Source organism: Erythrolamprus reginae, chromosome 2 (genome assembly GCF_031021105.1).
Source record: "Erythrolamprus reginae isolate rEryReg1 chromosome 2, rEryReg1.hap1, whole genome shotgun sequence".
In the NCBI taxonomy this organism is placed as follows: domain Eukaryota; kingdom Metazoa; phylum Chordata; class Lepidosauria; order Squamata; family Dipsadidae; genus Erythrolamprus; species Erythrolamprus reginae.
Genome location: NC_091951.1, coordinates 22,939,949 through 22,966,694, shown reverse-complemented (window position 1 = coordinate 22,966,694; position 26,746 = coordinate 22,939,949). Strand labels below are relative to the sequence as shown.

Below are 26,746 nucleotides of genomic sequence, written 5' to 3'. Positions count from 1 at the left end.
CCCCACTGCCCGGCTGTCACCTTTTAAAACAGCCAGGGGGCTTCGCAGCGTCCTCCTGAACCCGAACGCCAAACCCGATCCTCGATCCACAGCTCACATTAGAGAACCATCTTTCAGCTGTGGTGAGGGAGCTGTTTGCCCAGGTTTGCCTGGTGCACCAGTGGCGGTCCTATTTGGACCGGGAGTCACTGCTCACAGTCACTCATGCCCTCATCACCTTGAGGCTCGACTACTGATATGCTCTCTACATGGGGCTACCTTTGAAGAGTGTTCGGAAATTTCAGATTGTGCAGAATGCAGCTGTGAGAGCAATCATGGGCTTCCCCAGGTATGCCCATGTTACACCAACACTCCGCAGTCTGCATTGGTTGCCGATCAGTTTCCGGTATCAATTCAAAGTGTTGGTTATGACCTACCGTATAAAGCCCTTCATGGCATCGGACCAGAATATCTCCAGGACTGCCTTCTGCCGCACGAATCCCAGTGACCAGTTAGGTCCCACAGAGTTGGCCTTCTCCGGGTCCCTTCGACTAAACGATGTCATCTGGTGGGGCCCAGGGGAAGAGCCTTCTCTGTGGTGGCCCCGACTCTCTGGAACCAGCTCCCCCCGGAGATTAGAATTGCCCCTACCCTCCTTGCCTTTCGCAAACTCCTTAAAACCTACCTCTGCCGTCAGGCATGGGGGAATTGAGACATCTACCCCAGGCCCATAGTTCCCTCTAAGCTGAGCAGGTGAGCAATCGCTCACTTAAAAATCATCATCAACTCAGAGTTTTCCAAACCTGCCCAGAAGCCGAGAGGGAAATTTTATTATTATTTCTGTGTCGCCCAGTCCCGAAGGGACTGCCGCTCAGACACTATACTTTTCCGCCCACCCCAAAAAATTTTTAGAGAGAACACTGCCCAGGCCTATATAGTTTTATGTATGGTATGCTTGTGTTGTATGTTTTTAAAATAATGGGTTTTTAGATATTTTTTAAATATTAGATTTGTTCATTGTACAATGTTTTATGGTTGTTGTGAGCCGCTCTGAGTCTGCAGAGAGGGACGGCATACAAATCTAATAAATAAATAAATAAAGCTGACCAAGGAGAGATTCAACCTGGAAATAAGTAGGAACTTTCAGGTGATGAGAGCAATCAACCAGGGGAACAGCTTACCTGCAGAGGTTGTGAGAGCTCCAATACTTGAGACCTTCAAAAGGAGATTGGACTGCCATTTGTCCAAAATGGTATAGGGACTCTTGGTTGAGCTCTGTGTGAGTGTGTGTGTGTGTTCCTTCCAACTCTGATAATAATAATCTAATCTAATATTTATTCCTGTTACTCAATCAAAGGCCATTTGATAAAAAAAAAAAAACCTTAAGCTTGAATCTATTATGTGCTCGTGTATTGCTGTGATTGAAGGTGAAGTAGTCATTAACAGGAAGGACATTTTGGTGTATGATTTTATGAACTACGTTTAAGATCAGATCAGAGGTGACGCAGTAGTAAATTGTCTAATCCCAGTATTTCAAGTGTTGTACCGTATGATTCTTGACCCACTGTTCTTTTATGTACCTGAGAGCATATGCATCAAGACAAATTCCTTGTGTGTCCAATCACACTTGGCCAATAAAATTCTATTTTATTCTATTCTAATTGGTATAGTAATGGAAATCCTGGACCACAGCAGGAAACTCAAAAGTTAGTCACCGAAGCTCCCTGAGGGATTCTGGAGTAGAAAATGTTAGCAGGGAGCAGAGGTGATACCTTCATCTTCTCAATACTTTAAAGTTGTTGCCTTGAATGTTGGTAATGACCTATAAAGCCCTACATGGCATTGGACCAGAATACTTACGGGACCGCCTTCTGCCACACAAATCCCAGCGGCCGATTAGGTCCCACAGAGTTGGCCTTCTCCGGGTCTCGTCAACTAAACAATGTCATCTGGCGGGACCTAGGGGAAGAGCCTTCTCTGTGGCGGCCCTGGTCCTATGGAATCAACTCCCCCTGGAGATACAAATTGCCCCCACCCTCCCCGTCTTCAGCAAGATGTTAAAGGCTCAACTATGCAGCCAGGCATGGGGGGATTAAAACCCCCCTCTTCTGACTAGAGCACTTGAGAATGGTATGATTGTGTAGTATTAATTGCTTTTAATATTAAGGGGTTTTGATTCTTCTTCTTCTTCTTCTTCTTCTTCTTCTTCTTCTTCTTCTTCTTCTTCTTCTTATTATTATTATTATTATTATTATTATTATTATTATTATTATTGATTAGATTTGTATTCCGCCCCTCTCCGCAGACTCGGGGCGGCTCACAACAGTGATAAAAACAGTATATAATGACAAATCTAATAATTAGAATCTAAAATAACAATAGTACATTTTAAAAAATCTAAAAAGCAAGGAACCCCAATATAAAAAAAACATACACACAGTCATATCATGCACAAAAACTACATTAACTACTTATTAATTGGATTTGTATCATTGTTTACGGTACTTGTTGTGAGCTGCCCCGAGGCTTCGGAGAGGGGCGGCATACAAATCTAATAAATTAAATTAAAATTAATTAATTAAATTGAAGTCAATCCCTTTGCAAACTGCCCAAAGGGATTGAGGGAGGGGGACAGGAAAAATCCTAACGTGTCAGCGGCAAGGGTTAAAACCATAAAGAGCCAGACTTTGGAAGGATGATGACATCTTCACAACCACCACCAAGGGGCTGAGTTCAGTTTAGAATAGGCTATAGCTACACTTCAGATTCCCAAGCGGTGTCCGAGTGACAATGCCAGCCGCGGCGTAGGGAGGATTCGAATCAGAACCGGAAAAGAGGGTCGCCGTTCACCGACGCACGCCTCCCACGTCCACTTTTGCTGAGACCCTCGGCTTCTTCGGGTTCCCGCCTTCTCCTCGGGAGGAAGCTACCGTGCCTGCTGGAAGGGAAAGCCGAGCTAAGTGGCAAGAGAAGAGAATCGCAGCTGCGCCGGTTTCTGCAAAGCTGCTGCCAAATAACGAGGGTGCAGTGACGCCTTTCGGGACGTGTCGTCCCAGGCACCAGCTCTGCACGCGACGTCACGCGCGTAAAAGTTCAGCTTTCGCAGCGGAAGGCATTTGGGGGTTGTTGCTTAGCCAACTTCTGAACGGGACCCGGTCAGTTTCTCTAACTGGCTGGTGAGATAGATGGATTTGCTGTTTGGGGTTGAGCGAAAGCTTTATCTCTCTCTGTGTGTGTGTGCTATCATCTATCTATCTATCTATCTATCTATCTATCTATCTATCTATCTATCTATCTATCTATCTCTTTCTCTCTCTCTCTCTATCTTTCTATCTCTAATCTTATTTATGTATCTATCTCTCTTTCTCTTTCTCTCTCTCTCTACCTATGTCATCTAATCTATCAATCAATCGTCATCTAATCTTATTTATGTATCTATCTCTTTCTCTCTTTACCTATGTCATCTAATCCAGGGGTCCCCAACCACCGGGCCGCGGGGCATGTTGCACCGGTCCGTGGAGTCAGCAGCTGCCGGCCCTCATGCCGCCACCCCCTCCCTCCAGCGCTTCGCCTCCCGCCGGGCAAGAGGCCTCGGGAGGCAGGTTCTGCTGTCCACAGGACGATGGACGGGACAGAGGGGCGGGAAGGACCGAGAGGCTCAAGCCTCTTTTGGCTTCTGCCGCGGGGCGCTTTTGCGTTTTTGGCTGGGGGGAGGCAGGAGGGCCAACCTGACCCCCTCTCTCCAGCGCTTAGCTCCCGCTGGGCAAGAGGACTTGGGAGGCAGGTTCTGCCGGCAACAGGGCGATGGTGGGAAAGAGGGGCAGGGAGGACCAGCACCCCCATGCTTAATCCCACCCCCAACCACGCCCCTTTCCTCCCCCACCGGGCCATAGAAAAATTGTCTTCCTGAAACTGGTCCCTGGTGGAAAAAACTTTGGGGACCACTGATATCTATCTATCTATCTATCTATCTATCTATCTATCTATCTATCTATCTATCTATCTATCTATCTATCTATCGTCATCTAATCTTATTTATGTATCTCTCTCTTTCTTTCTCTCTCTCTCTCTATCATCTAATCTATCTATATCTATTTATCTATCTATCTGTCTGTCTGTCTGTCTGTCTGTCTGTCTGTCTCACTCTCTATCATCTAATACATCCATCCATCTATCATCTGTCTATCTATGTCTATCTGTCTATATGTCTATATCCTCGAGTCCTCGGAGAGGGGCAACATACAAATCTAATATATTATTTATTATTTATTATTTTTATTATTATTATTATTATTATTATTATTATTATTATTATCTACTATCTATTACATCTATCTATCATCTAATACATCTATCTATTGTCCCATCTACCACTTTCTCCCCCCCCCACTCTTCTATAGAAACATAGAAGATTGATGGTAGAAAAAGACCTCATGGTCCATCTAGTCTGCCCTTATACTATTTCCTGCATTTTATCTTAGGATGGATATATCTATCTATCATCACTAACCTATCCTACTCCCAATCACAGTTGACATCCTAGTATAATGCTGTATAGGACCTATATAATTCACGAGTCAAAAAGAGGGTGGGGAAAATATTTACTGATCCCTCGCATCCTGGATACAAACTGTTTCAACTCCTACCCTCAAAACGTCGCTATAGAGACTGCACACAAAGACAACTAGACACAAGAACAGTTTTTCCCCAAACGCCATGACTCTACTAAACAAACAATTCCCTCAACACTGTCAGACTTTTTACTAAATCTGCACTTCTATTTCTACTAGTTTTTCTCATCGTTCCTATCATCCATTTCCTCCCACTTAGGACTATATGACTGTAACTTGTTGTTTGTATCCTAAGATTTTTATTAATATTGTTTCTTCACTGCTTATTTGACCCCTATGACAATCATTAAGTTTTGCACCACATGATTCTTGACAAATGTATCTTTTTCTTTTATGTACGCTGAGAGCATATGTACCAAGACAAATTCCTTGTGTGTCCAATCACACTTGGCCAATAAAATTCTATTCTATTCTATTCTATTCTATTCTATTCTATTCTGAGTTGCAAAATCTAGATTCTATAAAAGAAAAATCAAAAACAATTCTTCTCTTCTTTGGTCAACTGCTGGAACCACGTTTCTCCTTCTTTTATTTATTTCTTTTATTTTTTTCATTAACATTTTTTGTTGTAATTTTGTGTCAAACAACTCTGGGTAGCTTACAACAACAACAAAACTGATCAGGAGTTTGCTAATATATGTGAGCAACATAGGAAAAAAATACCTGGTTATGTTTTAAATTTAAATTTTAAATTTATATTTATTTATTTATTTTGTCCAATACACAATATATATTGAAGAGAATAGACATGAAGTATTATATATAAAGAGAAGATATAAAAATAGAGGAGAAGATATATGAGGGAAGAAAAGATATATGAGATATGAGATAAGGAGAGACAATTGGACAGGGGACGCCCCTTACTGACCTCTTAGGAACCTGGAGAGGTCAATCGTGGATAGTCTAAGGGAGAAATGTTGGGGGTTAGGGGTTGACACTACTGAGTCCCGTAATGATGTTATCTCCTTGATCTATGCCATGGGGTGAGGGGATGGAATGGGTGTGAATCCAAAATATCTTTGAACCAAGAAATCTAGAAAGTCAGGAAGACTTTAGAAATTTATATGCTTAGCTTTGGGGCAGAACTACTTTCTAAATATTATTTTGCCGATCTATTTTTTCCACTCCAGGAGAATCCACCTTGCTGCTTATCAGAAAGCTTGGTTTAGCAAAAGATTCACAGACAAGTAGTAAGAAAAGTTCAAGTGATGGAGACCCTGAGTTTGCAGGTGAACATGTCCATGGAGGAAGAGACTATGGAGGACCCGGAGCTGAAGATGCAGAAACAGAGTACTTCGCTGGTCAAACTCTGGTCAGACCTGGAGGCAATGAAAGCCCCCTCTGGCGTGGTTCCTCTCCAACAGGTGAAATGCAAATCCGAAGAGGGTCTGCAAGATTGCTGGGAAGCCCAGTGGCAGGAGTTCCTCGGGAGCCTACAGAGTCCTCGCTCGGAGAAGGCCCGTGCTGAGCCATTAGAGGAGCCCACGCATTGGGTCAACATGAAGGCCTTCCTAACTTCCTTTGAGCAAATTGCATCCGCCTGTAAATGGCCCCAGGACCAATGGGTGACTCTTCTTGTGCCAGGGCTCAGACAAGAAGCCAAGGAGGCTTACACAAGCCTTAGCAGCCAAGAAAGAGGAGACTATGGAAAGGTGAAGGAAGCCATCTTGCGAATGGAAGCCCTGGCCAGGGAGAAACGGCGCCGAGATTTCCGGCAGTTTTGTTACCAGGAGACCGAGGGACCTAGGGCTGTTTACAGGCATCTCCAGGAACTTTGCTGGCAGTGGTTGAAGGCTGAGAGGTGCTCGAAGGAGGAGATCCTAGAGATGCTGGTCCTGGAGCAGTTCCTAACTGTCCTGCCTCTGGAGATGCAAAGCTGGGTCAGGGTTCACGGCCCTGAGACTTGCACTGGAGCGGTGTTCTTGGCTGAGGAGTTTCTGTCGAAACGGAGCTCGGTGAAACAGGAGGAAGAGGTGACGTCTCTGGTGTTGGTCTTCAGCTGGTTCTCCAGAAGATTCAATTCAATTCAATTCATTAGATTTGTATGCTTCCCCTCTCCAAAGACTCGGGGCGGCTCACAACAATAATAATAAAACAAATCTAATATTAAAAAGTACATAAAACCCATAAAACACATAAAAGCAGTGTGGTCATGTGGTAGGAAAAGCAAGTAGGATGCTTGGCTGCATAGCTAGAGGTATAACAAGCAGGAAGAGGGAGATTGTGATCCCCTTATATAGAGTGATGGTGAGACCACATTTGGAATACTGTGTTCAGTTCTGGAGACCTCACCTACAAAAAGATATTGACAAAATTGAACGGGTCCAAAGACGGGCTACAAGAACGGTGGAAGGTCTTAAGCATAAAACGTATCAGGAAAGACTTAATGAACTCAATCTGTATAGTCTGGAGGACAGAAGGAAAAAGGGGGGGACATGATCGAAACATTTAAACATGTTAAAGGGTTAAATAAGGTTCAGGAGGGAAGTGTTTTTAATAGGAAAGTGAACACAAGAACAAAGGGACACAATCTGAAGTTAGTTGGGGGAAAGATCAAAAGCAACATGAGAAAATATTATTTTACTGAAAGAGTAGTAGATCCTTGGAACAAACTTCCAGCAGACGTGGTTGGTAAATCCACAGTAGCTGAATTTAAACATGCCTGGGATAAACATATATCCATTGTAAGATAAAATACAGGAAATAGCATAAGGGCAGACTAGATGGACCATGAGGTCTTTTTCTGCCGTCAGTCTTCTATGTTTCTATGTTTCTACCCTATCAGATTTAAAAAAGCAAACAACATATACTGTACATACCCAAACATAAATATATAAAAAAGCCTGGGGGAAAGGTGTCTCAACTCCCCCATGCCTGGCGGTATATATGGGTCTTGAGTAATTTACGAAAGACAAGAACGGTGGGGGCAGTTCTAATCTCCGGGGGGAGTTGATTCCAGAGGGCCGGGGCTGCCACAGAGAAGGCTCTTCCCCTGGGGCCCGCCAAACGACATTGTTTGGTCGACGGGACCCGGAGAAGGCCAACTCTGTGGGACCTTATCGGTCGCTAGGATTCGTGCGGTAGCAGGCGGTTCCGGAGGTACTCTGGTCCAATGCCATGCAGGGCATTGATGGAGGAGAATGAGAGTTTAATGCAAAATTTCTACTCTCTCTGTTTTGGGGGGAATTGTGAGAATTTAGTAGAGCTTGGATGTCTGAAGGTACCTAATATCCAAAGCAATGTTGAGAGAACAGAGTTTCTCAAATTTCATTTTTTGTTTTTGCATATTAGATCAAATTTAGGAATAAAGCTTTGGAGATGAATGGCACCTTCTAAGTTTACTTCTCCATTATTTATTTATTTATGTTATTTATTTATTCAATTTGTATGCTGTCCATCTCCCTAGGAACTGTAGGCGGCTCACAATCAGAGTTAAAATATACAAATAATGTTAAAACCTCTAAAAACAATTTTAAAACCATTTTAATCCAATAGTTATAAAAAAAAATCATACATACCATTTATGGCCGGATCTCACCATCAGATCAGCTGGTGGAAAAGCCAGTTTTTTACAGTTTTCCAGAAGGTCAGTAGCGTAGGGGCAGTCCGTATCTCTGGAGGTAGCTGGTTCCAGAGAGTCGGGGCAGTCACAGAGAAGACCCTCCCCTGTGGACCTGCCAGCCGATACTATTTTATTTATTTATTTATTTTTATTTATTCATTTGTCCAATACACAAATACATAGGAAGAAAAATAGACATGTGGTAATATATATAAGGGTAAAAGTGAACTTAGAGGAGAGGATATATGAAAGGGAGAGAATATATATGATAGGTGAAAGAAAGGAAAGACAATTGGACAGGGGACGAAAGGCACACCGGTGCACTTAGGTACGCCCCTTACTGACCTCTTAGGAACCTGGAGAGGTCAATCGTGGATAGTCTAAGGGAGAAATGTTGGGGGTTAGGGGTTGACGCTACTGAGTCTGGCAATGAGTTCCACGCTTCGACAACTCGAATGTTAAAGTCATATTTTTTACAGTCAAGTTTGCAGCGGTTAATATTAAGTTTAAATCTGTTGTGTGCTCTTGTGTTGTTGCGGTTTATTTCATTTATTTATTTTATTAGTTGGACTTGTATGCCGCCCCCTCCGAAGACTCGGGGCGGCTCACAACAAGCAAAACAGTCACAACAATCCAATTAATTAAAATATTTAACGATTTAAGGAAAACCCCATGTAATAGCAAACACACACACAAGCATACCATATATAAATTAACGTGCCCAGGGGAGATGTTTAGTTTCCCCATGCCTGACGGCAAAGGTGGGTCTTAAGGAGTTTTCGGAAGGCAGGAAGAGTAGTTCTAATCTCCGGGGGGAGTTGGTTCCAGAGAGCCGGTGCCGCCACAGAGAAGGCTCTTCCCCTGGGACCCGCCAACCGGCATTGTTGAAGCTGAAGTAGTCATTGACGGGTAGGATGTTGCAGCATATGATCTTGTAGGCAATACTTAAATCGTGTTTTAGGCGTTGTAGTTCTAGGCTTTCTAGGCCCAGGATTGTTAGTCTATTTTCGTAGGATATTCCGTTTCGAGTGGAGGAGTGAAGGGACCCGGAAAAGACCAACTCTATGGTTTTACATTACTCTCTGGCCTTCTGCTTCCTTCCAGAGTTAGTGAAGGAGAAATTGTTTTAATCTCCCCCACAGTTTTGTACCATGTTTCCACAAAAATAAGACCCTGTCTTATATTTTTTTTGAACCTTGAAATAAGTGCTTGGCCTTATTTTGGGGTGTTATTATTTGGGGGGGGGCACATGGAGCAAAATGGGGCTCCTCTTGCCATTATACCTGATTTCCACCTCTATGTCCCTAATCAGAGGAAATGGTATTTTCAGGAGAGATCTTATTTCTGGGGAAATGGTACTAAGAGACTGATGGGCCCAGGGATGTTTACTATCCAGAGTAAGTGAAGGAGAAATTGCCAGATACTTCCCAGAGGCTTATTAGATCGCACAGAATCGGGCCTCCTCCAGGTCCTGTCGACTAAACAATGTAGGTTAGCGGGGCTACGCGGGAGGGCCTTTTCTGTTGCTGCCCCGGCTCTATGGAACCAACTCCCCCCACCCGATGTTCGCATTGCTCCCACTCTACTGGAATTTTGAAAAGCTGTCAAAACCTGGCTTTGTTGACAGGCCTGTGGGCCATGAAGTTTAACATCATCCCTTATTGCACACAAGGGTCTGTTCTGGGTCCTATTCTTTTTAATATGTTTCTGAGTGACATAGGGGAAGGTTTGGTAGGGAAGGTTTGCATATTTGCCAATGACTCTAAAGTGTGCAATAGGGTTGATATTCCTCGAGGCGTCTGTAATATGGCAAATAATTTAGCTTTACTAGATAAATGGTCGAAGCAATGGAAACTGCAGTTTAATGTTTCCAAATGTAAAATAATGCACTTGGGGAAAAGGAATCCTCAATCTGAGTATTGTATTGGCAGTTCTGTGTTAGCAAAAACTTCAGAAGAGAAGGATTTAGGGGTAGTGATTTCTGACAGTATCATAATGGATGAACATTGCGGTCAGGCGGTAGGGAAAGCAAGTAGAATGCTAGGCTGCATAGCTAGAGGTATAACAAGCAGGAAGAGGGAGATTGTGATCCCCTTATATAGAGTGCTGGTGAGACCACATTTGGAATACTGTGTTCAGTTCTGGGAACTCACCTACAAAAAGATATTGACAAAATTGAATGGGTCCAAAGACAGGCTACAAAAACGGTGGAAGGTCAGGAAACACTTACTGAACTCAATCTGTATAGTCTGAAGGACAGAAGGGAAATAGGGGACATGATCAGAACATTTAAATATGTTAGAGGGTTAAATAAAGTTCAGGAGGGAAGAGTTTTTAATAGGAAAATGAACAGAAGAACAAGGAGGCACAATCTTAGGTTAGTTGGGGGAAAGATCAGAAGCAACATTAGAAAATATTATTTTACTGAAAGAATAGTAGATGCTTGGAACAAACTACCAACAGACATGATTGGTAAATCCACAGTAACTGAATTTAAACATGCCTGGGATAAACATATATCCATCCTAAGATAAAATACAGAAAATAGTATAAGGGCAGACTAGATGGACCATGAGGTCTTTTTCTGCCGTCAATCTTCTATGTTTCTATCAGATGTGCCTGAATGTTTGTTTATATGTTTGTTTGGTGTGTAAGTTTGTTAGATTGGTTTTAGGGGTTTATAATGGGTTGTAGGGTCATGGGGTTTTATTTACTGTTGTTATTTTTTTTTATTGTACTATTGTATTGTGTTTATTGTTGTAAGCTGCCCTGTATCCTACGGGATTGGGTGGCATAGAAGTCCAATAAATTAAATGAAATGAAAGTAATCTCTCTCTACATTGAGAGAAAGATGGGAGAAGGCTGAGATAGCTAGGTTACCTACTCTCCCATCATAGTTGATGAATTTTGCTCCACTGAATAATTTTTTTGTGTCATTCCAGAGTCCGGGTCCTTTGGGGATGGTGGCGATTGACGAGCCTTCCCAGGGAAGCCAATTTCTACCGCTGTGTTCATGGGGATGGCAGCTGTCCAAGGAGATGAAGCAGGACATTGACAAAGAAATGAGTTCATTCGGTAAGCATTTAATCAGCCAAAGTGATGTTGTGGCCTGTCGGCTGTTGGCCCCTCCAGCAGTCCAGTCAAAGGCAGAGGAGGCCTGGGAATCAGAAGAGCTCCGAGTGGGAAGAGGGAATGAAGCTGGCAGAGAGAGAGAGAGAGACAGAGACAGAGAGAGAGACAGACAGACAGAGAGAGAATTATACCTTAAAAAACAATCTTAAAATTCTAATTAGAAACTATCAATATAATTCATTCAGCAGTCAAACTAAGCATTCATCAGTCGGGGGAAGGTCTAAGGAACCCCAGGCCTGGCGGCAAAGATGAGTTTTTAAACTTTTTCGGAAGGCAAGGAGGGTGGGGGCAGTACGAATCTCTGGGGGGAGCCGATTCCAAAGAGCCGGGGCCCCCACAGAGAAGGCTCTTCCCCTAGGTCCCGCCAGCCGACATTGTTTGATCGACGGGACCCTAAGGAGACCAACTCTGTGGGACCTCACTGGTCGCTGGGATTTGTGTGGCAGAAGGTGGTCCTGGAGGTAATCTGTTCCTATGCCATGTAGGGCTTTATAGGTCATAACCAACACTTTGAATTGTGTCCGGAAACAATTTGGTAGCCAATTTGGAGTGATGGTGAGATATGGGCATTTCTTGGAAGGCCCAAGACTGCTTGCGCGGCTGCATTTTGGACGAGCTGACGTTTCCGAACACTCTTCAAGGGTAGCCCCATGTAGAGAGCATTGCAGTAGTCGAACCTCGAGGTTGACCTAGAATGTCACTTGACTTTATCTTAAGACTTATGACCCTCTTCCTTCCCCAAGGTGACAATCCCAGACAGACGAACCAAGGCAACCATCCTCGTCAGAGCATTTCGGAGGCACCAGAAAATGGGGTCCTAAAAAGAGACATCTTACCTTCGCAGCATTGCAAGGAGGAAGTGAGGCTTAAGAACCAGGAAGACCCAGAAACAGAATGGGATTCCCCCCAAGGAAGCTTGGACGAAGTTGTTTCTGTCGGTAAAAGTGATTCCGATTCAGAAGATGCCGAGACCGGCCATAAAACCAACCAATGCCACTGTGGCAAACGTTTCCGGTGGAGCTCCAATTTTCGGGTGCATGAAAGAATTCATACCGGAGAGAAGCCATATACGTGTACGGAATGCGACGTCCCTTTTCGTAAATCTGCCCAACTAAAGGCCCACAAGGGGATTCATACCGGCGAGGTTCCCTTCCGGTGTCCCACGTGCCAGAAAACCTTTACCAGCAGCTCCAACCTCATCACCCACAAGAGGATTCACACCGGAGAGAAGCCGTATCAATGCACGTACTGCGAGAAGAGCTTCCGGCAGAAGGGGACTCTCACCATCCACGAAAAAATCCACATGGACGAGAAACCTTTCAAATGCTCGACGTGCGGGAAGACTTTCCGTCAGAAGGGGACCCTGAGCGTCCACGAAAAAATCCACTTGGGGGAGAAGCCCTACAGATGTTCCAGCTGTGGGAAGAATTTCCGCACCGCGGCCGTCCTGAGAGTTCACGAAAGGATCCACACCGGGGTGAAACCGTACCAGTGCTCGGTGTGCCTGAAGAGCTTCACCGACGGGTCAAACCTCATCACCCACGAGCGAATTCACACCGGAGTGAAACCCTATCAGTGCGCACACTGCGGGAAGACCTTTTGTCAGAAATCCGGCCTGATGACACACGAACGCATTCACACGGGGGTGAATCCATACAGGCGCTCAGCCGATCAGAATCATTTTGAGGGAAGATCAGATCTCGACGCCCATCAGGAGGCAAAGCTGGGAGAGAGATCATAAGACAGACCGCTAGTCTTCGGCTTACAACAGTACGCTTAGGGACCGTTCGCAGTTACAACGGCACTGAAAAAAACAACTTACCCTGTTTAGAAACATAGAAGACTGACGGCAGAAAAAGACCTCATGGTCCATCTAGTCTGACCTTATACTATTTCTTGTATTTTATCTTACAATGGATATATGTTTATCCCAGGCATGTTTAAATTCAGTTACTGTGGATTTACCAACCACGTCTGCTGGAAGTTTGTTCCAAGGATATACTACGCTTTCAGTAAAATAATAACACTTCCCTCCTGAACCTTATTTAACCCTTTAACATATTTAAATGTTTCGATCATGTCCCCCCCTTTTCCTTCTGTCCTCCAGACTATACAGATTGAGTTCATTAAGTCTTTCCTGATACGTTTTATGCTTAAGACCTCCCACCATTCTTGTAGCCCGTCTTTGGACCCGTTCAATTTTGTCAATATCTTTTTGTAGGTGAGGTCTCCAGAACTGAACACAGTATTCCAAATGGGGTCTCACCAGCGCTGTATATAAGGGGATCACAGTTTCCCTGAAAATAAGACGTACCCCGAAAGTAAGGCATGTCAGAGGTTTTGCAGAATTTGCTAATATAAGGCACCCCCCGAAAATAAGGTGTAGTCAAGTTTACATTCGGTACGGTGGAAAAACATACGGTACCATTCAAAGCTGTTCATAGCGGTACCGTAATAATGTGGCGTCCCCTGCTGGGCCCTTCCATCGCTTTGTACCGTCCAGTCTCCACTACAGTGCGTAGACTGTAGTTCCTCTGGTGGCCGGAAGCTGCAATAGCGGGAGTATACTGTTGTAAGTGCCATACAAGTGCCATACTGACAGGTACCGTACCGTAATCAGTGTACCGTACGGTAGACTTTCTTTGGGGGTGTCAGCTTTTCTGCCTGTGAATTTGTCTTATTTGAGAAATATAAGGCACCCCCCGAAAATAAGACGTAGCACAACATTTGGAGCAAAAATTAATAGACAGTGTCTTATTTTCGGCGAAACACAGTAGCACCGTCTTTCACACTGTTGGCAACATTCCCATGGTCATGTGATCAAGATTCAAACTCTTGGCAACTGCACATATTTATGATGGCTGCAGTGTCCCAGGATTATGCGATCCCATTTTACAACCTTCTGACAAGCAACGTCAATGGCGAAGACAGTTTCACTTTAACAACCATACTAACCTAACAACTGCTGTGATTAGAAACATAGAAACATAGAAGTCTGACGGCAGAAAAAGACCTCATGGTCCATCTAGTCTGCCCTTATACTATTTTCTGTATTTTATCTTAGGATGGATATATGTTTATCCCAGGCATGTTTAAATTCAGTTAATTTCACTTATAAAAGACAAAAAAGATGTAGTATGGGACAAAGCCCACTTCAATTGTCTTGCTTAGCAGCCCCAAATGTCGGGCTCAATTGTGGTTGTATGTCAAATATTGATTGTTTCTTCATTGCTTATTTGACCCCTATAACAATCATTAAGTGTTGAACCACATGATTCTTGACAAATGTATCTTTTTCTTTTATGTACGCTGAGAGCATATGCACCAAGACAAATTCCTTGCGTGTCCAATCACACTTGGCCCATAAAATTTTATTCTATTCTATTCTGTGATCAGGACAATCCATAATTGAAACATAGAAACATAGAAGACTGACGGCAGAAAAAGACCTCATGGTCCATCTAGTCTGACCTTATACTAATTCCTGTATTTTATCTTACAATGGATATATGTTTATCCCAGGCATGTTTAAATTCAGTTACTGTGGATTTACCAACCACGTCTTCTGGAAGTTTGTTCCAAGGATCTACTACTCTTTCAGTAAAATAATATTTTCTCACGTTGCTTTTGATCTTTCCCCCAACTAACTTCAGATTGTGTCCCCTTGTTCTTGTGTTCACTTTCCTATTAAAAACACTTCCCTCCTGAACCTTATTTAACCCTTTAACATATTTAAATGTTTCGATCATGTCCCCCTCTTTTCCTTCTGTCCTCCAGACTATACAGATTGAGTTCATGAAGTCTTTCCTGATACGTTTTATGCTTAAGACCTTCCACCATTCTTGTAGCCCATCTTTGGACCCGTTCAATTTTGTGAATATCTTTTTGTAGGTGAGGTCTCCAGAACTGAACACAGTATTCCAAATGTGGTCTCACCATCACTCTATATAAGGGGATCACAATCTCCCTCTTTCTGCTTGTTATACCTCTAGCTATGCAGCCAAGCATCCTACTTGCTTTTCCTACCGCCCGACCACACTGCTCACCCATTTTGAGACTGTCATCAAATATAGATCAAATAGTTAACTTTCAATTAAAAATAATAATAAATACAGATAGTCTCTAACTGACAACCATTTGTTTAGTTCGTTGAAAGTTAGAACAGCCCATAAGATGTTGGATCTATTTGATTATTAAATGGATAGATTCTCTCATCTGGAATTCCTGTTTATTTAATACAATATTTTTGTTGAATATGGATGGGAAAGTTCATAATTATTTGTAGACTCATTATGTAAAAGAAAGGAGAACTTATCAGGTTTTCAAAATATTATAGGTAGTCCTTGATTTATGACCACAATTGAGCCCACTTTTTGTTGTTAAGTGACTTCTGCCCTTTCTTACCAGTTATTAAAGTGAATATAGCACAGCTGATAAGACAGTAACCTGGTTGTTAAGAGAATTTAGTTTCCCCATTGAATTTACTTGTCAGAGCTATTTGTATTTCCCCTCCCCTCGAATTGATATAATCTTGATCCCCGTAATGGTTATATAAAATTTAAGATTTAGGATTTAGTGGATAGGATTGGGATTTTGCTTTTTTTTTTTGGTCTTTTTTACTCTTTATTAAATGGCAACTACGGAGCGGGGCGGCATACAAATCTAATAAATAATAATAATAATTATTATTATTATAAAAATATGGTTAAGAAATATACATGAAATTGATATTAAGGACATATGAAGAAGATTGAAGCACTACGGTCTAAATGATTAGATACGATTAGAATTGAAGCGGCCTAAAAAGTGTATTAGCTAATAGCTTTTTAAATTCATATAAGAAATTTGAGTAACTATTTTTGTCCAGATGTCATATGTAAAGGAGGCAGCATTGGATGGATTATGAATTATTGTAGTGAATTTCAAGATTGATGGTATGTTATTTTGTGTATGTATGGGCTACAAGAAAGGTGGAAGGTCTTAAGCATAAAACGTATCAGGAAAGACTTCATGAACTCAATCTGTAGGACAGAAGGAAAAGGGGGGACATGATCGAAACATTTAAATATGTCAAAGGGGTAAATAAAGTCCAGGAGGGAAGTGTTTTAAATAGGAAAGTGAACACAAGAACAAGGGGACACAATCTGAAGTTAGTTGGGGGAAAGATCAAAAGCAACATGAGAAAATATTACTTCACTGAAAGAGTAGTAGATGCTTGGAACAAACTTCCAGCAGACGTGGTTGGCAAATCCACAGTCACTGAATTTAAACATGCCTGGGATAAACATATATCCATCCTAAGATAAAATACAGAAAATAGTATAAGGGCAGACTAGATGGACCATGAGGTCTTTTTCTGCCGTCAGTCTTCTATGTTTGTATGTGATTGGAGTGGGGAAAAAAATGATTTGCCAACGAATTTACTTCTCAGAAGGTCGCAAAAAAGGGACATCGCAACCATCATAAATCAGTTGCCAAGCATTTGAATTTTGATCATGTGACCATAGGGATGCTGCAGTGGTCCTAAAGTGTGAAAAATGGTCACACGTCACATTTTTCAGTGTTGGCGTAACTTTGAATGGTTATCACATCGTACGTTCTATGACTCCCTGTATTTATTTCTGTACAGGTAGTTCACAACTTAAAACCATTCATTTAGTGATTGTTCAACTGGAAAAAAAAGAAGAAAAGTTATGAACATATTTCACACCTTAATGACCGTTGCAGCATCCCCTATTGTGACCTTCCAACAAGCAAATAGGGAGGCCAGATTCAATCAACAATCATGTTACTAATGTAACAACGGCAGGGATTCATTTTGAACAACTGTGGCAAGAAGAGTTTTACGATGGAACAAAACTCACTTAGCTGTCTTGCTTAACGAAAGAAATGTTGGGATCTATTGTGGTCGTAAGCTGAGGATTTAATGGTAGAAGTCATTTTATACAATTACTCTTTTCCAAAAATCCAGAGATGATTTAGAATTCTGTTGCAAAACAGAATTAAAAGCAATAAATATTCAAACAAGATCATAATGAAAAGTTTTTTTTAATTTCCCCAATCTCCATGTATACCTCCATATATACACCATAAGCCCTATCATCTCCTCCCACTTTCTTTCTCCTTCCCTCCTTCCCTCCTCTCCTCTCTCTTTCTACTTCTCTTTCTCCCTCTGAGTGATTCTAATCATAGTTTACTTTAGGTTTAACAGACTGGTATGTCCATACATCTTTCAATTGCTCGTGCCCCTTCTAAACTCATATATTTTCTATATCAAGATCATTATGATTAATAAGAATAACTGGGTGCCTTCCTGGTCAATGTATGTAGCATATTGCCAGATGTTTAAACATGGTTTGGGTTCCAGAATTCAACCTGGCATTCTTCATTGTTGCTGGAAAATATTTTGTGGGGAAAATAACAATATTAACAACAGAGATTATCTACGGGAATGCCTCCTGCCGCATACCTCCCAAAGACCAATCAGATCCCACAGGGTTGGCATTCTCCGGGTCCTGTCGACTAAACAACCCAGGTTGGTGGGCCCTCGAGGGAGGGCTTTCTCTGTGGTGGCCCCAGCTCTTTGGAACCGACTACCCCCCCGATATCCATACTGCTCCCACCCTACTGTCCTTCCGAAAGGCCTTGAAGACTGGCTTTGCCAGCAGGCCTGCCTGGGGGCTGTGAGAGTTGTTGTTAGAAACATAGAAGACTGACGGCAGAAAAAGACCTCATGGTCCATCTAGTCTGCCCTTATACTATTTCCTGTATTTTATCTTACAATGGATACATGTTTATCCCAGGCATGTTTAAATTCAGTTACTGTGGATTTACGAACCACGTCTGCAGGAAGTTTGTTCCAAGGATCTACTACTCTTTCAGTAAAATAATATTTTCTCTTGTTGCTTTTGATCTTTCCCCCAACTAACTTCAGATTGTGTCCCCTTGTTCTTGTGTTCACTTTCCTATTAAAAACACTTCCCTCCTGAACCTTATTTAACCCTTTAACATATTTAAATGTTTCGATCATGTCCCCCCCTTCCCTTCTGTCCTCCTGACTATACAGATTGAGTTCATGAAGTCTTTCCTGATACGTTTTATGCTTAAGACCTCCCACCATTCTTGTAGCCCGTCTTTGGACCCATTCAATTTTGTCAATATCTTTTTGTAGGTGAGGTCTCCAGAACTGAACACAGTACTCCAAATGTGGTCTCACCAGCATGCTATATAGTGGGATCACAATCTCCCTGTTCCTGCTTGTTATACCTCTAGCTATGCAGCCAAGCATCCTACTTGCTTTCCCTACCGCCCAACCATTATTATTATTATTATTATTATTATTATTATTATTATATTTATTATTATTATTTATTAGACTTGTATGCCGCCCCTCTCTGAGGATCCGGAGCAGTTCACAACATATAATACAAAACAATATGAATACAAATCTAATAATTAAAACAGTAAGCTAAAATCCCATTAGGTTAAAAAACAGTCAGTCTACTCAATCACATCCATACATAATATTTAACGGTCAGAGAAGAAGGGGACATGATCTAACTGCCCCATGCCTGGTGACATAGATGGGTCTTAAGGGTCTTACGAAAGGCGAGGAGGGTGGGGGCAGTGCGAATCTCCATCTAATACCATCTACTAGCCATTTCTGTAATATCTAGTCACAGCCGAATTCCGATTTGCTTGATAAGTATGTATGTTCGAGTGTATAGTGCATCTTTGGGGTTTTTACTGATGAGTTAAATGGGTTTTTGTACTGTTTTATTATTCTTATTTGACTTCTTATGTATTATTGTTTATTCTACTCATGTAAGTTGCCCTGAGTCTTAAATTAAATTAAATTAAATTATTTGGGGTGGTGATGTATGTGTCTTGCCAAAGAAAGAAATTCCAAAAATAACCTAAGCTTGAACTGGAGGGAACAACACAAATTGAGGTATCTCACAATGAAAAGACGACAAATCTCTCCCAGAAGAAAGAGCACAAACAATGCAAAAATAGCGACACAGCTCACCTTTTCATGGGATTAATCCTTTCACCCCCAAATACTGCCACTAGAAGGAAAAGATGCCGACGAGGGTGGGATTCGAACCCACGCGTGCAGAGCACAATGGATTAGCAGTCCATCGCCTTCACCACTCGGCCACCTCGTCAAGGGGGTGGAGCACCCATGGCTGTCTCTGGGTGGGCTCGAACCACCAACCTTCTGGTTAACAACCAGACGCACTAACTCCTTGCACTACAGGGACCGGCATAGAGGCTGACTCTGGGATGTAGCAATTGCTGCGGGACAGATGGGGTTCCCTGCCCATCTCTTTGGGGGTGCAGGGCGCGTGTTATATGGTCAATGCCAGATTGATGCAACAGACGCATCTCCTGCCACAGAGTTGCAGGTTTTGGATTCAGTCTCCACCTAAAGAGAGATCATTTCGTTTTCTAATAGATGGCTGCCTGATTATGTCTCTCATTTTTCCATGCTGAAAGCTGCATAATCAACCACACCTTGTTTTGCATCTTAATATCTCGCAAAGCTCCTGTACGTGTTTCCGTTTCTCAATTGACTTGATTATATTACTTGGTAGGAAAGGATCTGAGCAACTGCTGAGACATTGAGGAGGCATTAATGTTAAGTTTGTAAATTTATTTATTTATTAGATTTGTATGCTGCCCCTCTCCGTAGACTCGGAGCGGCTCACAACAGCAATAGAACAATTCATAACAAATCTAATAATTAAAAAAAATAAATTAAAACCCCCATTATTAATCAGACATACATACAAACATACCATACATAAATTGTATAGGCCCGGGGGAGATGTATCAATTCCCTCATGCCTGGCGGCAAAGGTGGGTTTTAAGGAGTTTATGAAAGGCAAGGAGGGTGGGGGCAGTTCTAATCTCCAGGGGGAGCTGGTTCCAGAGAGTCGAGGCCGCCACAGAGAAGGCTCTTCCCCAAACGACATTGTTTAGTCAACGGGACCCGGAGAAAGCCAACTCTGTGGGACCTAACTGATGGCTGGGATTCGTGTGGCAGAAGGCAGTCCCGGAGATATTCTGGTCCGATGCCATGAAGGGCTTTTTAGGGCATAACCAACACTTTGAATTGTGACCGGAAATTGATCGGCAACCAATGCAGACTGCGGAGTGTTGGTGTGACATGGGTATATTTGGGGAAGCCCATGACTGCTCTCGCAGCTGCATTCTGCACAATCTGACGTTTCCGAACACTTTTCAAAGGTAGACCCATGTAGAGAGCGTTTCAGTAGTCGAACCTCGAGGTGACGAGGGCATGAGTGACTGTGAGCAGTGAGTCCCGGTCCAAATAGGGCCGCAACTGGTGCACCAGGCGAACCTGGGCAAACGCCCCCCTCGCCAGAGCTGAAAGATGGTTCTCTAATGTGAGCTGTGGATCGAGGAGGACGCCCAAGTTGCGGACCCTCTCTGAGGGGGTTAGTGATTGCCCCCCCCAGGGTTATGGACGGGCAGATGGGATTGTCCTTGGGAGGCAGAACCCACAGCCACTCCGTCTTATCCGGGTTGAGTTTGAGACTGTTGGCATCCATCCAGACCCCAACAGCCTCCAGGCACCGGCACATCACTTCCACTGCTTCGTTGACTGGACAAGGGGTTGTGAGTCAGATCTAGGTTTCGGCTCCTCCTCCTCCTCTCTTTTGTCTTCCTAGATGTAACAGGCAGGTGGCCTAATCTTTGCAACAGGCAGTCGTTTCAGGACCCTGGAGAGCTCCCACTGAGGAACCGTTTTGTTTTCCAAGGAAGAAGCTCAGGACAAGTGGGGCGACTCCTCTCCCTTTCGCCTTAGGCACTGATTGTAAATAAATCTGCCCTGTTCTTCCTTCTGTACTCTAGAAAGTTAAAAAAAAATGCAGAGGATGATCAAATATTTTGTGAGAAAAAGGATTGACTATAGATGAGAATTGAAGCTTCCAGATGAAGAGCTGGGTGCCTCATTCAATCCATCACCTTTGGTCTGAATCAGACCATCAAGCAGGCCGTCCCTGGGTGGGCTCGAACCACCATCCTTCTGGTTAACAGCCAGACGCGCTAACCCATTGCGCCACAGAGACCTGGCACAGGCCTCCCTGTCAACTCTCCCCACCTGAGTATCCATAGCTCAGCTACAGGGGTGGACAAAAAAATGGAAACAATTGACTTTTTGGCATCATAATGTTTGAACATGTTCAAATCAATCAAAACGTGACATATTTTAATGTTTTTTTTAATTCTGTTATTTGATATGTTTTTTTAAACTACCTTATTTTTTTACAGAAATTTACGGAAATTGGTTATAACTTTCTAGAAATGGCAGAGTTCTCAGACTTTCAAAGAGGCCAAATTGTTGGTGCTCGAATGGCAGGTGCTAGTGTAACAGAAAGTGCCTGAATGTTTGGCGTTTCAAGAGGTCATGTCTCAAAAGTAATGACTGCTTTTGAAAGAGAAGGGAAAACGTCCTCAGCCAAGCAGAGGTCTGGTCAAAAGTCGAAGTTGTCCGAGAGAGACTGTCGGACTCTAAAGTGAATTGTTAGAGCGGATCGCAAGACCACAGCTCCCAAAATCACTGCAGAGCTCAATAGACACATACAGAACCCAGTTTCCACAAACTGTTCGAAGGGAGCTTCACAAATCTGGATTCCACGGAAGAGATGCAAGGTGTTTCCATTGTTTTGTCCACCCCCCTGTACTTCTAGACAGCAATCACATGCCTTGGTCCCAAGACACGGTGTGTTTCTCTCTTCTGCCATTAGATGGGAAAAGAGGAACCATGGACGCTCAACAGCTGTGCCAGAGGTGTGGGGGAATCATGCAGGGTTCCCAATCTTGTGACCCGGATTTGAGTGCCGGCTGGTGCCTGTCTCCTTCCAACTTTTGCTCTTCTAGGATGTAGAGGCAGCATCACCGGATGACGTGTTCATCTCAGATTCTGTTTGAGTGGGAGAAGAAGAGAAATGCTCTTGAAGTCTGGCACTGACATCACCTTGGATACTCTGCAGGAGGCAAAATATAGAAATAGCTTCAGGATATCCTCACTCCTGGGCCCAGGGCCTTCCACGTTGGCTACAAGAATGGCGGAAGGTCTTAAGCATAAAACGTATCAGGAAAGACTTAATGAACTCAATCTGTACAGTCTGGAGGACAGAAGGAAAAGGGGGGACATGATCAAAACATTTAAATATGTTAAAGGGTTAAATAAGGTCCAGGAGGGAAATGTTTTTAATAGGAAAGTGAACACATGAACAAGGGGGTGCAATCTGAGGTTAGGTGGGGGAAAAGATCAGAAGCAACGTGAGAAAATATTATTTTAATGAAAGAGTAGTAGATGCTTGGAACAAACTTCCAGCAGACATGGTTGGTAAATCCACAGTCACTGAATTTAAACATGCCTGGGATGAACATAGATCCATCCTAAGATAAAATACAGGAAATAGTACAAGGGCAGACTAGATGGACCAGGAGGTCTTTTTCTGCCATCAATGTTCTATGTTTCTATGCGGTAATGAAGGGAAGCCATGATCCATGGAGCTCAGGAGTTTCGCCAATCAAGCTTGTCAAAACAGCAAATTTCTAAGCCCAATTCCAGAAGCTGGTGAATTTAAACTCTCCTGTCACCCATTTTCGACGTTGAACAGGACAGTTTGGAAATGGAAGCTTCCACCTTTTCTTTACTGCTGCAGCTTACTCATTCAACTTTTGGATAAGGGAGAAGAGGAAGTGGGGTGTTTATTGATCTTTGTATACTGAGTGGGGGAAAGGTATTTCCCACACTTATGCCCTACATGGCAATGGACCAGATTACCTCCGGAACCGCCTGCTACCGCAAGAAACCCAGCGACTGATAAGGTCCCACAGAGTTGGCCTTCTCCGGGTCCTGTTGACTAAACAATGTTGTTTGGCGGGCCCCAGGGAAGAGCCTTCTCTGTGGCAGCCCCGGCCCTCTGGAACCAACTCCCCCCGGAGATTAGAATTGCCCCCACCCTCCCTGTCTTTTGTAAACTACTCAAGACTCATTTATAACAGCAGGCATGGGGGAGTTTAGATATTCCTTCCCCCTAGGCCATTACAAGTTATGCATGGTATGTTTGTGTGTATGTTTGGTTTTATAATAGGGGTTTTTAGTTGTTTTTTATTATTGGATTGCACATGTTGTGTTTTTTATTGTTGTTAGCCGCCCCGAATCTGCGGAGAGGGGTGGCATACAAATCCAATAAATAATAATAATAATAATAATAATAATAATAATAATAATAATAATTATTATTATTATTATTATTATTATTTGTATTGTGGTTAGCTCTGGCCCAGCTCCTGCCCCAAGGACTGTGGATGTGGGGGAGACATCCACATGCCGCAGGCCTGTTTTGCTCCCAGTGGAATCTGCTGATGAAGGCTCCTCTGACCAAGAAGACATGAGTGACAGGGAGGAGGAGAGTGGGGCAGACAGCTCACAAGGAGATAAATTATCTAGCTCCTCCTTGGATTCGGAACAAGAGTTAATGATACAGCCACGCATGTGGAGAGCGATGCATAGGCAACAACAACTGAGAGATTATTATCAAAGAAAATGAGGCCACCTGTGGTTGGGTGGGGCTGTGGTCATTAGTGAGGCTGCTATAAGTAGCAGCCTGTGGGTTTGGCCATTGTGGAGGATTATCTGATCCTTGTGTTTCGTGCCTGCCTTACTGACTTCGACCTTTGTGTACTGATTTTTCCCCGCTTTGAAACTAAACCAGAGCAAAGTGTGTTTCACTTTGTGAAAGAAGAAGGACTGTGAATTGCCTCACAGCTGCAAGCTAAGTATCACAGAACTGATAAGGAACTTGTACAAATTACCAGTTTGTTTGGAGACGAGTGCTCTTTGCTATACAAAAAGAGTGCTTAGTTCATTTGGATTTTCGGTATAAAGAACATTGTTTTGAATTTTCAAACCTGTGTGTGTCTGAAATTTGTACCTGTGAATTTTTGGGAGGAGTCTACCAGAGACTTCGACAGAACAATTTGGAGCTTGGAATGGTTGTGGTGCTGAGGGGAAAAAAGTGTTTCTGCCTGGTTTCGAACCAGGGACCTTTTGCGTGTGAGGCAAATGTGATAACCACTACACCACAGAAACCAGAGGCATGCGTACCTCTCAACCAGCATGCCCATATCTTTGGCTGACCACTCCAGACTGTTATTTCCAGAAAAAGATAGATTAAAGGATAGTTATACCTTAGAGAAGTGTTTCCCAACCTTGGCAACTTGAAGATATTTGGACTTCAACTCCCAGAATTCCCCAGCCAGCGAATGCTGTCTGGGGAATTCTGGGAGTTGAAGTCCAGATATCTTCAAGTTGCCAAGGTTGGGAAACACTGCCTTAGAGACAGATGCCCTCCAGAGCACAGAGCTAATGAAAGCAGATGGCTAAATATTTAAATCTGGCAGAAAAAAATAGAGAAGGTGGGCTCTGCACTTCCAAGATAAAGGAACCCAATAAATAAACATTCTTTAACCTTCTCCTATTTTTGATCAGCTCATCAAGCACACCGTCCCTGGGTGGGCTCGAACCACCATCCTTCTGGTTAACAGCCAGACGCGCTAACCCATTGCGCCACAGAGACCGGCACAGGCTTTCCTTTAGGTTTCTCTGGGATGTAGCAGCTGCTGCAAGACAGACTGGGTTCGCTCCCCATCGATACTGGGGCTGCAGGGGAAATGTCACACTGTCAGTGCCAAGATTGATGCAACAAAAAGATCTCCTGCCACAGAGATGCAGGCTTTGGCATCTGTCTCCACATCAGGAGGGACCCAAGGGGGATTTTGTTTTCTAACAGATGGCTGTCTGCTTGCTCCTCTCATTGATTTCACATCGGCAGTTGCTTGTTTTGTGTTTAACATGTCTTGGCCTCAAGTGCCAAAGCCCCTCTATTATTTAATGCTTCTGGTTTTCAACTTGCCTATTTTACTTGGTAGGCAAAAGATCTCAGCAATTGCTCAGGCATTGATTGATTGATTGATTGATTGATTGATTGTTAGAGTTGGAAGGGACCATGCGGGTCATCAAGTCCAACCCCCTGCCTAAGCAGAAATCCTATAGCATCCTAGCCAAATGGCAGTCCAATTTCCTCTTAAAAATGTCCAGAGTATTGGAGTTCACAACGTCCGCTGGTAGGTTGTTCCACTGGTTGATCGTTCTGACTGTCAGGAAGTTCTTCCTTATTTCCAGGTTGAATCTCTCCTTGGTCAGCTTCCAGCCGTTGTTCCTCGTCTGGCCCTCCGGTGCCCTGGAGAATAAAGTGATCCCTTCCTCTCTCTGGCAACCCCTCATATACCTGTAGACTGCTATTATGTCTGCTCTGGCCCTCCTTTTCTCTAGGCTATCCATGCCCAGTTCCCGCAGTCTCTCTTCGTAAGTCTTGGTTTCTAGACCCTTGATCATTGTGGTTGCTCTTTTCTGCACCTTCTCCAGAGTTTCAATGTCTTTTTTGAAGTGTGGTGACCAGAACTGAACACAGTACTCCAGGTGTAGTCTGACCAGGGCATATGAGGAGGCATTAATGTTAAATTTGTGAGTCCGGTCTGAGTTTCAGATGCTGCTTGTCTCAATCTCTTCCTCCCTTTAGCCATCCTAGAGTTAACATGCTGGTGGCCTAATCTTTGCAACTGGCAGCTGTTTCAGGACCCTGGGGAGCTCCCACTGAGGAAGAGCTTCGATTCCCAAGGAGTAGTGATGGGCGAACCTAACGAAGTTCGGGTTCGGTGGATTCAGGCAAACTTTGCAAAAAATTTCAGGTGACGTCACCGAACCCAAACTTTTTGAAAATAGAGACGCAGAGAAAGAAGGCGGCCCTGTGGTTGGCCACAAATTAAATTTGCAAGAGGGTGAACGGGGACGCAGAGTAGCAGGAGGAGGCAACAGCAGCCACCCACCAGCTTTTCCAAAGTAATCCTATATGCGGCAGCCACCCACCAGCTTTTACCCAGCAATCTGATATGCGGCAGGCAACACCTTTTTCACAGTAATCCCGTGTGATGGAAGGCCATGCGCTCTGTGGCGCTATCGGTCTCTAGCCGCTGTGACTAGTAGTAGCAGCTTGAGGCTTCAGATTACACAGAAAAAGGAAAGGCAGAGAAAGAAGATGGCCCTGTGGCTGCCCACAAATTAAATTGAGAGACAGCGTTAGTGGCTTTTTGTTGCATAGAAAAAGGAAAGGCAGAGAAAGAAGGTGGCCCTGTGGCTGCCCACAAATTAAATTGAGAGACAGCGTTAGTGGCTTTTTGTTGCATAGAAAAAGGAAAGGCAGAGAAAGAAGATGGCCCTGTGGCTGCCCACAAATTAAATTGAGAGACAGCGTTAGTGGCTTTTTGTTGCATAGAAAAAGGAAAGGCAGAGAAAGAAGGTGGCCCTGTGGTTGGCCAAAAATTAAATTTACAGAGA

General features: G+C 43.4%; 1 protein-coding gene and 4 non-coding genes across 6 annotated transcripts; 1 reads left to right on the top strand and 4 right to left on the bottom strand.

The window, feature by feature from the left end:
* The first annotated feature begins 2,794 nt into the window (after positions 1–2,794).
* Positions 2,795–13,268, top strand: LOC139159909 (zinc finger protein 397-like). 2 transcript variants are annotated; one of them, XM_070737364.1, is made up of 4 exons: positions 2,795–3,134; positions 5,741–6,583; positions 11,115–11,247; positions 12,048–13,268. In XM_070737364.1, exons 2-4 carry the CDS (start codon positions 5,819–5,821, stop codon positions 13,043–13,045), a joined length of 1,896 nt encoding a protein of 631 aa, XP_070593465.1. In that variant the 5' UTR covers positions 2,795–3,134; positions 5,741–5,818; the 3' UTR covers positions 13,046–13,268. The 2 variants fall into 2 exon arrangements, with proteins under 2 accessions (XP_070593465.1, XP_070593466.1); XM_070737365.1 differs by having other exon boundaries at positions 2,795–3,155.
* Positions 13,269–19,390: 6,122 nt separating this feature from the next.
* Positions 19,391–19,472, bottom strand: TRNAS-GCU (transfer RNA serine (anticodon GCU)). The gene has a single exon. It is a non-coding gene; the product is annotated as a tRNA-Ser (tRNA).
* A 1,858-nt stretch (positions 19,473–21,330) lies between these two features.
* On the bottom strand, positions 21,331–21,404 carry TRNAN-GUU (transfer RNA asparagine (anticodon GUU)). Its single transcript has one exon. It is a non-coding gene; the product is annotated as a tRNA-Asn (tRNA).
* Positions 21,405–24,369: 2,965 nt separating this feature from the next.
* On the bottom strand, positions 24,370–24,442 carry TRNAV-CAC (transfer RNA valine (anticodon CAC)). Its single transcript has one exon. It is a non-coding gene; the product is annotated as a tRNA-Val (tRNA).
* A 413-nt stretch (positions 24,443–24,855) lies between these two features.
* Positions 24,856–24,929, bottom strand: TRNAN-GUU (transfer RNA asparagine (anticodon GUU)). Its single transcript has one exon. It is a non-coding gene; the product is annotated as a tRNA-Asn (tRNA).
* Positions 24,930–26,746: the final 1,817 nt, after the last annotated feature.

Excerpts from the sequence above, each read along its gene's own strand:
- LOC139159909 (XM_070737364.1), top strand. The coding sequence starts at position 5,819 with ATGGAGACCCTGAGTTTGCAGGTGAACATGTCCATGGAGGAAGAGACT. Across the intron at positions 6,584-11,114 it reads CGGTGAAACAGGAGGAAGAG|AGTCCGGGTCCTTTGGGGAT; the intron begins GTGACGTCTCTG and ends GTGTCATTCCAG. Across the intron at positions 11,248-12,047 it reads CAAAGAAATGAGTTCATTCG|GTGACAATCCCAGACAGACG; the intron begins GTAAGCATTTAA and ends TCCTTCCCCAAG.